Raw genomic sequence first — 12790 nt, 5'->3', positions numbered from 1 at the left:
CCACCATTAGCAGCTAATAGCCAAATATCCTCCACAGAAAACAGCAGCAAATCATTGTACCAAACCGCTAACCAGCTGCAGAGTAATGTAAGATGCCATGCTAAAACTTTGCATTTTAAATAAACTTAAAGAGGTGATGATTCTCATCCTGACCACTTCACACTGAGCCGTGAACCGCCTGCTGGAGGACCCCCCCCCCAAGCCAATGAAGCCAACAGAACCACATCATCTGCAAAAAGCAGAGATGAAATTCTGAGGTGGATACCCTCCTGCCCCCGGCTGCGTCTTGAGATCCTGTCCACAAACAGAATCAGAGACAAGAGGCAAACTTAGCTGATGCGAACATGCACTGGAAATGTCCCCGACTTTGTGCTGATGATTGTGCTGTTACCATTATTTTCCCACTGCAATGTGAATTATATCCACAGTTGTACAGTAATTCAGATTCAACAACTAAAGCATAAAGCTCTGCAGCAAGTGAAGAATTCTGTTCTGTCCCCTAAAGAAAAACTATTCCCCTGTAATAAAACAGACTATACATTATATTCAGCCAAAGATACACATGAGGATATCAGTGAAAATGAGCATTAGAGCTGAATGGTCAGGGTGTGGAGAAAGATTTGTCTTTTGGCCATGTGTTTGATGATGTCATTGACCATGTATGGGTCAACTGGGGTGTCTGGAAATTGTCCTGTAATACCTGTTGATACGATGTCTCTGTTTACTTAGGCTACTTTTAAAGAAAAATGGTTTGTGTCAACAATAAGGCCTATGTAAAAATGCCCATGCGCTTTTCAGGTTCATTGTTTGGCAAAACTTTTGGGCTTGGGATTTTGTCATCACATTATAGAAAAGAGAGGGGTCTGGCTGAAAACCATGCTTTCTGACAGCCACCACCACAGATCGTTCATCCAAGACACCATATATCTCAGAAAAGGATGCACTTAAATTTGCCAGTACAGTGGTTTACCAGTATTGGATTACTTTTAAGAATTTAAATTTAGTCGAACAAAAAAGGACACAGATCTAATCTGGGATTATGTATAGACCTGTTTTCAAAGTAGTTACACAAAAGGTGGCTGGCTATAACTTTATCTTTAGCTAAAGCTAACATAGATATGCTAGCTACATAATTAATGCAACTACGTTAGTAAATATCGCTAACTTAGCTTCATGAGCTTTAGTGAACATTACATAAAGATGAAATAAACAATAAAAATGATACAGAAAAAAGCTGCAGTGCGTTGACAGTCACATTATGACAAATTACTTTAAATGTGGCACCAAAAAGTCAACCAAGGAAACATGGAGAGGTTCGTTATAATGCTACAGCGCTAAAATGTGCAGCTGGAATAATGTCGTAATGGTAACCACCGTCATCTCTTTCGTAATTGTTGAGGCCCTTGATGGTGAAGGTGTTGCTGAAGCTGTGGAAGGTGTTGAAGATGTTGCTGAAGGTGTTGTTAGAGTTGTTGAAGATGTTTTTGAAGGTGTTGTTGAAGCTGTAGAAGTTTGACACACATGGCTGCTGTCTGGGTCGGTGCCATTAGAGGTGAAAACCACAAAGCTTACATTCGCCCCGGCCACTTGATCCAAGATCCATGTCTGGAACTCAGAAACTCTGGCATAAACCTCAGGAAAACCAGGCAGTGCACAAGGTACTCCAAAACTAGATATGCCTGCTTGGACCCACCTTGGGTTTTGTCTGCACTGCAAAGGTCCACCAGAGTCGCCCTAAAGCAGGAGAGGCAAAACATTAAAAAAAAAAAAAGACCTCAAGAGTTAGTAGCTGGAGGTCATATGTTTTGATTATCTTTTCACCCCTCTAATATTACATCCGTCCATCAAGTCTATTCTCTTCATGAGATATCTCAAGAACACTTTGATTGATTACAAAATGTTTAATAAACCTGTCTTCTTATTGGAAAAAAAGCGTGTCCTCAATGAAAACATTCAAATGCAGCAAGTGTAGCTGACGAACCTCTGTTAGCTGCATAAGCTAAGTGTAAATATATATATATACACACACATATATATACAGTGCTTAACAAATTTATTAGACCACCTGTCACATTTGTCTCAAAGACCATCCAGCATCATGAAGTGCTTTAATGCGGACTCTTTCATTTTCAGTGAGAAATTAATCAAGCATAACATTCAACCACTGAAACTCATTTTTCTGTTCAGTAATGCAAGTGAATAACTATAATTTGACATATAAATCAAGAAATAATAATGTGCTTTACTATGTTTCCATTTTTTTTTTTTTGTAAATCAGTACATTTGAAAATTCATGGATAACAATAATAATTATGTTTTAGCATTAAAAATATCATTTGGGTTAAAGAGTTTCTACATATTGGTGTATTAACCATTGCAGAAACATAAAAAATTATTTTGGTAATTGCCAGTGCTGTTAATTTAGGACAGCTGTGGCATAAACCTTACTTTGGTTAGGGTTAGAGTGGTCTAAGAAGTTTGTTAAGCACTGTATATACAGTGCTTAACAAATTTATTTATTCCTGATCTGGCAAACTAGGGGATGGGGGGATGGGTCACACAGATAAGCATGTGTTAATCGTGCAACAACAACAAAAATAGTGGCGTCAAAAGTTACTTGACTTAACGCGATATTAACGTGTTAACTTAGACAGCCTTCATGGTTACATAAACAATCAAAAGGAAAACCTTGGTGTAAAAGGTAAAAGGCTGAAGTTAAAATTAAACTTGTTTCCTTTTTTTTTCCACAAATATACTTATATCTTTTAATCAAAATCCTCAGGACTGAACAACATTAATACCACTGAGATGGTTTATTATGGATTATTATAATTATCATCTCCATACTAACCCATCCCTCCATAATAAGCCATCTTTCTTTTATAACTCATCTTAGTGGCATATATCTTATTCAATATTGAGACCTCAAGTTAAAAAAAAAAAGCTTGAGTCCAAAAGTGATAAAAAGAGAAACAAATTTAATTTCAACCTCAGCCTTTTAACTTTTACTGTTAAATTTTCCTTTTGATGGTTAATGTAGCCATGTCTCTCTGTTCAAGATAAACTGGAAACTAGGACTGGCAGCATTTTGACAGTGTTCTGGGAACAGATGTGTTTTGTTGTTGGCATTTAAACACGTCATTTTTTTTCACAGACAGAGAGGTATTCTGCCCTGCCAGGACTATGCCAAAGAATCTTGCCAAACCTTGCCTTGTTGCATCTCTGTCAAGAGTCACATGTTACATAGTTCAGATTTAAACAGATGTAAAACAGTCATAGCCCGCAAGTTTACACCGCGTTCCACATTATTATGCAAATGATATTTTTCTCTGATTTTCCTAAATATTAATGCAAATGACAGTCAAAATATTTTTCAAGTCATCAGCCATTAGAGCATAATTCAAATGTTTTTGAACAAACTTCATAATGACAAAAATTATTTTTCAAAAAATAAAAACCTCAAAATGCACTGTTCCACATTATTAAGCGCAACAGCTTTTTAAAACATTTTATAGGTTGTAAAGAACTGAAAATGGTCATTTGTAGAAATTGCAGCATCAGGGGGTCATATTTACTGAAATCAAAGCTATTTCAATCAAAATGTTAACATGTTAACATAGGAGCCCTTCCTTGATATCACCTTCACTATTCTTGCATCCATTGAACTTGTGAGTTTTTGGAGAGTTTCTGCAAGAATTTTTTTTGCAGGATGTCAGAATATCCTCCCAGAGCTGCTGTTATGATGTGAACTGCCTCCCACCCTCATAGATCTTTAGCTTGAGGATGCTCCAAAGGTTCTCAGTAGGGTTGAGGTCAGGGGAGGATGGGGGCTACAGAAGGCACGATTCTCTTTTTGTACCATGGAAGAAAGTGGTCAGTCAGAAACTCTATATACTTTGCTGAGGTCATTTTCACACCTTCAGGGACCCTAAAGGGGCCTATCAGTTCTCTCCTCATGATTCCGACCCAAACATGACTCCGCCCCCTCCTTGTTGATGTCACAGCCTCATTGGGACATGGTGGCCATCCATCAACCATCCACTACTCCTCCATCTGGACCATCCAGGGTTGCACGGCACTCACCAGTCAACAAGACTGTTTGAAAATGAGTCTTCATGTATTTCTGGGCCCACTGCAACCATTTCTGCTTGTGAGTGTTGGTTAGGGGTGGCTGAATAGTAGGTTTATACACGACTGCAAGCCTCTGGAGGATCCTACACCTTGAAGTTGGTGGGACTCCAGAGGCAGCAGCAGCTTCAAATACTTGTTTGCTGCTTTGTAATGGCATTTTAGCAACTGCTCTCTTAATCTGATGAATTTGTCGATCAGAAACCTTCCTCATTATGTCTTTATCTGCACAAACCCGCCTGTGCTCTGAATCAGCCACAAATTTCTTCACAGTATGATGATCATGCTTAATTTTTCCTGAAATATCAAATGTTTTCATTCCTTGTCCAAGGCATTACACTATTTGACACTTTTCAGCAGCAGAGAGATCCTTTTTCTTTCCCATATTGCTGAAACCTGTGGCCTGCTTAATAATGTGGAACATATGGAAAAGTGCATTTTGAGGTTTTTATTTTTAAAGAAATAATAGTTATCATTATGAAGTTTGTTCAAAAACATTTGAATTACACTCTAACTGTTGATGACTTGAAAAATATTATGACTGTCATTTGCATTGATATTTAGAAAATCAGAGAAAACCGTTGTTTACATAATAATGTGGAACGCGGTGTAGATGTAATATTCAGTAATACTATGAAGACAGGGTGCATTTTTCATGAGGAGGCCTCAACAGAAACATTAATTTTGCAATGTATAAAAATCTCAAATGTAATCTCTTTCATTTCATCTTTTAAAAATTTCTTTAAATGAATGACTTAAAGACCCTGTAAAGTGAAAGCAGATCTGTATTTAGGTTTGTTGTATGACAGGTCACTGTGTAAGAAAACCCGAGGCCCTTGTCTGTGCAGTCTTCAACTCTCTCCAAGAACTTTTTGTGCATTCTGTGGGAGGTTGGGGACATGGAATCCACAGACATGGAGTGGTCTGTGTTCAAAGCCTCCTTTGGGATAGAAGCTATTAAGAGTTGCAGCTTGAAACTCTGGGTGAGGGAAGCTGTCAGGTTGAAGAAAGAGGCCTTTCAGGCATGGCTTGCCTATTCTCATGGTACCAGGTACCGGGTGGCTCAGGGGGCTGCTGCTTCAGCAGTTGCAGAAGCAAAAACCCAATAACAACAATAGTGTGTGTAATGCTGACTTTACGTTCCCACTAGTTACTTGTTTCCATAGAAAAATCCAATATATTATGATATGTATTTGGTTTATCTTTTTTATGTCCCATTGGTATTACTTTAAGATTTTATTGTACCTGACATATTCCCTTGCCCGCCACCCCAGCACAGATCATTTGTTCTGCAACATCGGCTCCTCGTACTGGTATGTAGTTGCAGATACACTGATTATTTCCAACTACAGGAATCTGGACTTCCTGTAGTGAATCAAATGCTTGGTTGGGCTCTGTGGGAGAAAAATATTAAGTCATGACACCTTGACAGGGTCAATGTTGCCAGTATGATGAAAAAGCTAACATGAGGTTGTTAAAAGCGTGTTTGATAAGCATAATAGTACTTAGTCTAGTCAATAAGTATTAAAATATTCAGATATGACCCAAACTACTAAGCATTGACAATGAAGACCACCTGGCTAACTGAGCCAAGTACCAGTCTGAAAGCTAACTCCATCTGAGTTTGATGCAACTTGATACTCACCATCCCTCCCAAGTCGGCCCCAGCCAGTGGCTCAGCAGGGGGGTGTCAGTGTTAAACTGGCTGGAGTTACCTGCCAGGCAGATGGGTCTGATGAAGTTAGTGAAACTAACAGGACTGCTCAGCTTTATGAGGGCAATGTCGTTTTGGAACTGGGGGTCGTTGAAGTTTGGATGAACAACAATCTGGGACACAGAGCGGCTCACCTCACTATCATTAGGGCCACTCTGAGTCTCTCTTCCCATGTAGAGAGTCCAAAAACTGGCCACAGTTCTGAATACAGAGAGAAATAAAGACATATTATTACTAAATCAGTCATTGTAGTGCCAACAGTGGAGGGTGAAAGGAAAATCCCAACCATCCTTGTTCCTTGTTTCAAAGTTTAAGAGAGGTCTTCTATGTTGTTATTCAGTGAATAAAATCTTTAGTAGGCTACCTGTTAGCATCACTGTACATTTTTCAACTTTTTTCACCATTTTTGGCAGTGTTCTTTCAAGTTTCAACCAGTGAAAGCCTCTTATGTTTGAAATTGTGAGGTGTGCAGATGATTGTCTCTTACGTCAAGATGCAGTGGGCTGCTGTGAGGACCCACTCGCTGTTAATGAGGGTCCCTCCACAGATGTGATGTTTAGTGGAACTGACCCCATAGTGAACGCTGACCTGTCATGGCCATGATCCAGCTGAGGCATTCACACCACCCACTATCCTTGTGTTTGGAGAAGGTACTCCACAGTCTGATAGAGCACAGACATGAATGTCAGGCAAATTCATGTATTTATAGATTCACATAGCTGATTGTAATGAAATAAGGCTGTACTTACCCTGAGCCTTTGACCCTGTAGAAAGAGAAAACACAAGTTACTTACATCTGTTCAGATCAATGCATGTCTTCAAAAGGCAAATAAATGAACTTTTAAATGGATTTAAGAATTGTTTGATCTAGTGTTGTAGTACTTGAGAATGGCCTTGGTCTTGAGACTGGTCTCGAGACCAGTTTTGAATGTCTTGGTCTTATCTCAGATTTCAGAGCATTTTTACTTGGTCTTTTCTTGGTCTCGGACTGCTCAGACTTGGGATTTTCCATCAAGACCGGTCAAGACCACAATGCCAACCAAACATAAACTTTACCCACGCATCACACATTAGTGAATTAACCTTCAAGATATCTATTTTGGAGATCACTGCCATCTGTTATGGCCCTGGGCCAAGACTGGTACTGGTTTTCTAAATCAGTCATAGCCAGGGCTTAAACTACACCGGCATCATTCCAGATTTCTTGTGCCAGATCAACAGGGACCAAAAACATAATAATAGCATACCAGGGGTGGAAAGTAACTAATTACATTTACTAAAACTACTGTAATTAAGTAGTTTTCTTGGGTACCTTTCTTGCCTCTGTTGACTACACAGTAGCACATATTGAGAGAGGTTTCCAGTCAATTGATCTAGGCTCCGCCCACCATGATTTAAATCTGGGGTGATGTGTGGGCAAAGTTTTCCATCATGCTCTTGGGCAGAGTTTAGATGTGTTTAGATGTTGCCTTGAGTACAGTCATCACTGCTGGGGTTCTTTTGGTATTGTTTCTGTAGGATTGTTGTTGTTTTTGATGTGAGACGCATTAGCACCATGAGTGAAGTAATCCTCCAACTTACAGTTTCCACCTGTGACTACAAAAGTCATGAACTTTTTCCACTTCTGTAACATAAACAGGTGGAATTTGTTGTGCTTGCAGTCTATCCTGCTTCCAGTTAGATATCACTGATAAATTGTATGCAAGTAAGCTCTGCCTATCCACTTTGTCTCAACTTCACCATCATTGTTGGCCAATCAGAGGCCAACAACAGGGGCGGGTCTTGGCACTGCTGGATGTGTTGGTTCTTGCAGTGCTAGCATGTTAGCTTGGCTGAAAATGGCAAATGTTGATTAAACCATGGTGAAAACGTCCTAATAGTTGATTAAGGACTTACATGAGAAAGATCCTGGATACTAGTAGAAGAAACTCTTCTGGACTAAAAAGCTGTTGTCCAAGCACTTCAACATAAAGGTACGTTTTTGGGGCAAAAGTTTTGACTGCCACTGCGTCATATAAATTAACACATAGGAACACACAGTAAGAAAAAGCCTAATTATTATGTTTGGATGAAAACAGTAATATTTGTTGAGAAAAAGAATAATATTATTAATGTTTAAAGAATAACTAAACCCGACACACCCACTCCCTTCTTCCTGCGGTCCCTTATCAGCCATGTCATTAAGTCTTTGCTGCTTTTGATATTTGATTATCAGCCATAATATCAAAGCCATGATTCAAGGTAGACCTACCATGAGCTACATAAGTGTTAAATGAGTTTTGCTGATGACAGTTGTTTGCCATTGTTGGCCACCATCATCATCTGTCTTTGTTGAGGGTACTTTCACTAATGCATACATTTTATTTCAATGAATAGGAAATAAACCGTAGAATAAGACTGACATAATAATGTAGTTTATTCATGACACATCTCTGAGTAGTAAATGGTATTTCATTACTCATAATTATTACTTATACATATGTACAGGTCTTGAAAATGCATTTCATAAAAAAAAAAAAAAACATGTTAGTAAAAGTCTGTATTGTAAAGGGAAAGGGTAAGTTGTTGTTTGTGTAAATTCATGTGTATTTTTTAAAAGGAAAAGTCACTGAATTAACCAATATCTGTTGAGCTTTTGTACTATACTCAGCTTGTCCAGGAGATGGTGCTCTACACACAGTGACAAGAAGTCTTAGTTCTGGCTAAGGCTAAAAAGGTTTGGAAACAATGAAAACGTCAGAACAAGCTAGCACAAGCAACTGTGTGACTTCCTGTCTTTGTTCTCAGGTTAGTAAACTGATTAAAGCATATAAAAAACAAGCGGCAACCTCTGGTCCTGAAAAATGAAGCCAATGTGTAAGTGCAAAAAATTGCAACACCACGAGCGTCCACTTGAGGCTTGCTGGACACATGTTAAACAGCTGCTTTTTACCCTAGAAATAAACTGGTTTAGAGCCTGGTTCAAAAAACCAAACGTGTCTCATTAGCTAGTGTGTCATGCTTCTGTCAACCGGAATGCTAGCTAGCAGGCTGACAGGAAGTTGAACTTGGTGGACGGCCCGTTAGGTTGGTCCAAATTTCAGTTGAAACCACGATTTCAAACAAAATCTTCAAAAGCTGTTTGAGTTTGCCTATTTTAAGCAGACGACTGACGTCACACAGGGTTTGTCCAATTCTTTCTACAGTCTATGATAAAAACACACTTAAAGGTACAAAGTACAAGCAGGTTAATTTCTAAACTATGTGGGAAATGTCTCAAGTGACTTGGTGATTGTAGAATGTTGCTAAATGTGAGTTTAAGATTATATTAGCCACCCGTTTTTTTTCAAGCTAATATGTTAGCTTGTAGCTTGTAGCTATATTGCAATGTAAACTCAAGTGCATAACTAGCTCGCTGTTCATTAATGTGATTAAATGAAGAGTAGAAGCTACAGTAAGTTGTTGCTAAGTGAATGAATGATGAGATGAAGTAGTAAATGTCAAATGGCTCCAGAATGTGATGTTAGGGATAAGTTTAGCGACAATTATTACTGAAAGGTGGTTAACAGTGTTGTAGCCTACATCGTATGCAATCCATTGATGATAGTAATTTTGATTATATGTAGTGATAAGTTAACAGGGAATTCACTGTCTGGAAGATTTTAATTTGTTTTGTGGTCTCCTAAGAAATACTTAACTAAACAGTGAGTTGATAGGGATTTTGCACTATACTGTTAAACAAAGGACTCGAGAACTAATTTATATATGAGAAAATTTACAATATTTAGGTTCTTGTTAATAAACAGAACAAGTTAACACAGGCAACTGTGTGACTTCCTGTCTTTGTTCTCAGCCGTTCTCAAGGTGCAGTCCTGAGGCAGGTAACACATACACAAATGATCAAATCCAGTCAAACTTCAACTCTGTAATTACAAAGAAATTAAAACAAACATTATGTGGTGTAAAAACTCACAATGCTCAGTCAGGACTCCACATATGATGAGTATCCATACAGTCCGCGGTGCCATTTCCTCAGTCTCAGTGAAACTTACAGTAATTTTAATATTGTCTCTGACTTTTTTGCTAAATGCTATCCACCCCCTCCTCAAAGCTGTTTGCATAGCTAACTCGAGCTGGCCTCCATCAGTTCTATCCAGAATGACCGTACAATGCCACACTACACATTTAATGATTAATTCTTCATCCGGGACAAAATATTTTGATGTGGCTGCCCTAAATGTGATGTTTGAAATAAATGACATTAAGAATGAATAAAGAATGAGCGTGCATGAGAGGACAAAAGTTGAACAGCTGTATTTGCCTTCCCTTTAAAACTTGCAATTTTTTTAATTCAAAGTTTACACAGTCTCCTGTTCAGCTGGGGATTCCTGTTCTTAACTGAGCAATGAAAGATCTCTGACTTCTAGTTTGGTTTGTTTGAACAAAGAATACAGTCACATGGAAAATATTCTTTTATTTGTGTGTTCAAATTTGGGTATTTAAACCATTTAAAACTGGACTCAACAAAACAGAGAAGCCCTACAGCCCATGGAAAATTCTGCACTTCCTTTTGAAAACTTTCTTTTTGATCCTTTTATTCAACATTTTTGGTGAAATTATTCCACAGGCTAATTTTTCACTTTTCCTCTTTATTGAACCTTGAAACCAGCCCAAGTTTCCCAAAGAAGGAGACACAAAAACAATTTAAAGCTCTGTTTAGTGGACAGTCTTGAATTGTGCTTAGTTTAAATACATTTTATACAATGCACCTTTACAGGGCTTTACAGTGCAACATGTGCTACAAGAAAATTGGTCTGTCCTGGAAGTTGTACACAAGTTTATTTCAGTCAGGACCACTTAGTCAAGAAACACATGATTTGCATTGTAAATATTTTCCTTTATTAGCAGTTATTAATTTGCACTTACTGCTGTTATTTGTATTTGGCAGTGTGGCTGTGTGTGGCTGTTCTGAGATCCCCCTGTCCTTCCACAAGCATTAGTGGAAAGCATCAAGCATTTACTGCAGCAGCAGCTTAACCAAGTGATCAGATTGGTGACTCCAATAATTATTTCTGATATTTTCCTCCATGTATTTGTAATAGATAATGGCCAGTCACCAAAATTCTGTGGTTGTTTAATCTTCATTTCCATATTTGCATCAGAGCTGCTTGTTAACCTATATTTAAGGTAGATTTAAACTATGGTTTGATTGAGAAAGCAATCCAAGTTCTCCAAAGCTACGCTGCATTGACAGTCACATTATGAAAAATCATTTTAGATGTGGTATGAATGAAGCAGCAGAATAAGGTGACATGGAGCAATGCATGACCATGCTACAGAGCCCAAATATGCAGCTGGAACAATGCCGCGATGATAACCAACATCATCTCATTTGTGATTGTTGAAGCCCCCGAGGTCGGACACACAAAGCTGCTGTCTGGATCGGTGCCATTGGAGGTGAAAGCCACAAAGCTTACATTGGCCCCAGCCACTTGATCCAAGATCCAAGTCTGGAACTCAGACACTCTGGCGTAAGCTTCGGGAAAACCAGGCAGTGCACAAGGTACTCCAAAACTAGATATGCCTGCTTGGATCCAACTTGAGTTTTGTTTGCACTGCAAAGGTCCACCAGAGTCGCCCTAAAGCAGGAGAGACAGAAGATAAACAGTTGCCAGAGGTCTTATGTTTTCAGGTTGTCTGTCTAGGTACACCTGTCCATCCAAGTCATTCTTTGTTTGTGCTATCTCTTTAAACTTTGGAGGTTAAAGGTCAAGCTCATTTGGCTTTGTGTACATCACTTACTTGTTAATGGGATATCCTAAGAATGATATGAATGATTTCTTCAAACTTTGTTCAAATGGGTCAAAGGTCAAGATCACTGGGCCTCACAGGAGTTGATGCAACAGAGTTGACAGTTTTATATATCTTCTACGATGCATTATGGTTGCTAAAAATAAAAATACGCAGCAAACAATCAACTGTGCGTGTCATATTTAGACTAGAAAATATGGATTGAAGTCTGAGGCATGTTGTCTCTTACTTATAAGATTTCTATGAATCCCACTAACACAAAAACCATCCCAGTTGTTCTCTTTGACCTATCACTGTTCTTTCACTATCCAGCAAAAATATTCCCCATGGAGACTTTTAACCAAGAAGTTATATTTACTTAATTTCAGCTGTGTCTGCTAGATGCCTGCTTCTTTTTACAGTGTGATAAAAATGATAGTTTTCCTGTGATAATGGCTCAGTTACAGCTATTTTATTGAGCTCACAAAGAAATAAACTCAATATCATGAGGTACCCAGTATTGATATTGCAAGATACTGAGATAAACAGGTTAAGATCTTGAGAAACAGAAAACAATACTGGTTACTGTAGGAAAATGCAATATCAACAGCTAACAAAGTTAAGAAATTTGTGTTTAGTAGATTATTTCTTTGTTGTAACAATGCTTCTTGGTAATAAATCTTATAAATAAGGTATAAATCTTGGAAAGCCTGCTTATTCCCCTTTTAAATGTTGCCACATTTGTAAGGAATATGTATTTGTGGGATGAGCAGCAGAGCTGAGTATGTGGGTTGCGCTCATGAAACATTTGCCAAATCTTCTCTGCCAATGCCAAACAGCCTATTGTGCCATTGACTCTTGTTTGGTGTTTGGTGGATTGGAGGATTGAAGTCTGAAGAAACCAGACATATTGGCAATTTAACAATTTATTCATTTAAAAAATATGAGCCTCAGTAGCGTGTAGAAGAACCATACACAGCCACAACAGCCTGGTATCTTCTCCTCATACTGGTCACCAGCCTGGTCACACACTGCTGTGGGATGGCATCCCATTTTTTGACCAGAATTTGTAGCAAGTCAGCCAAAGTGGTTGTGTTGGTCACTCTGGCACAAATAGGTGACCTCACGAGTGTTCAAAGGGGTTGAGGTCAGGTCTGCTGGCAGGCCATGCCATCCTCT

General features: G+C 38.6%; 1 protein-coding gene and 1 pseudogene across 1 annotated transcript in view; both read right to left on the bottom strand.

Moving 5' to 3' along the window:
• Nucleotides 1-1326: 1326 nt before the first annotated feature.
• On the bottom strand, nt 1327-6854 carry LOC121528596 (annotated as a pseudogene).
• A 4300-nt stretch (nt 6855-11154) lies between these two features.
• The window catches only part of LOC121528595 (chymotrypsin-like protease CTRL-1), a 29736-nt gene continuing 28100 nt past the window's right edge, over nt 11155-12790 (bottom strand). The window contains exon 7 of the mRNA XM_041816110.1: nt 11155-11460. Coding sequence (XP_041672044.1) covers nt 11155-11460 — 306 coding nt within the window. The remainder of the gene's footprint in view (nt 11461-12790) is intronic.

This window comes from Cheilinus undulatus, linkage group 20 (genome assembly GCF_018320785.1).
Source record: "Cheilinus undulatus linkage group 20, ASM1832078v1, whole genome shotgun sequence".
NCBI classification, from domain to species: Eukaryota; Metazoa; Chordata; class Actinopteri; order Labriformes; family Labridae; genus Cheilinus; species Cheilinus undulatus.
This window is presented reverse-complemented; position numbering and strand designations above follow the sequence as displayed.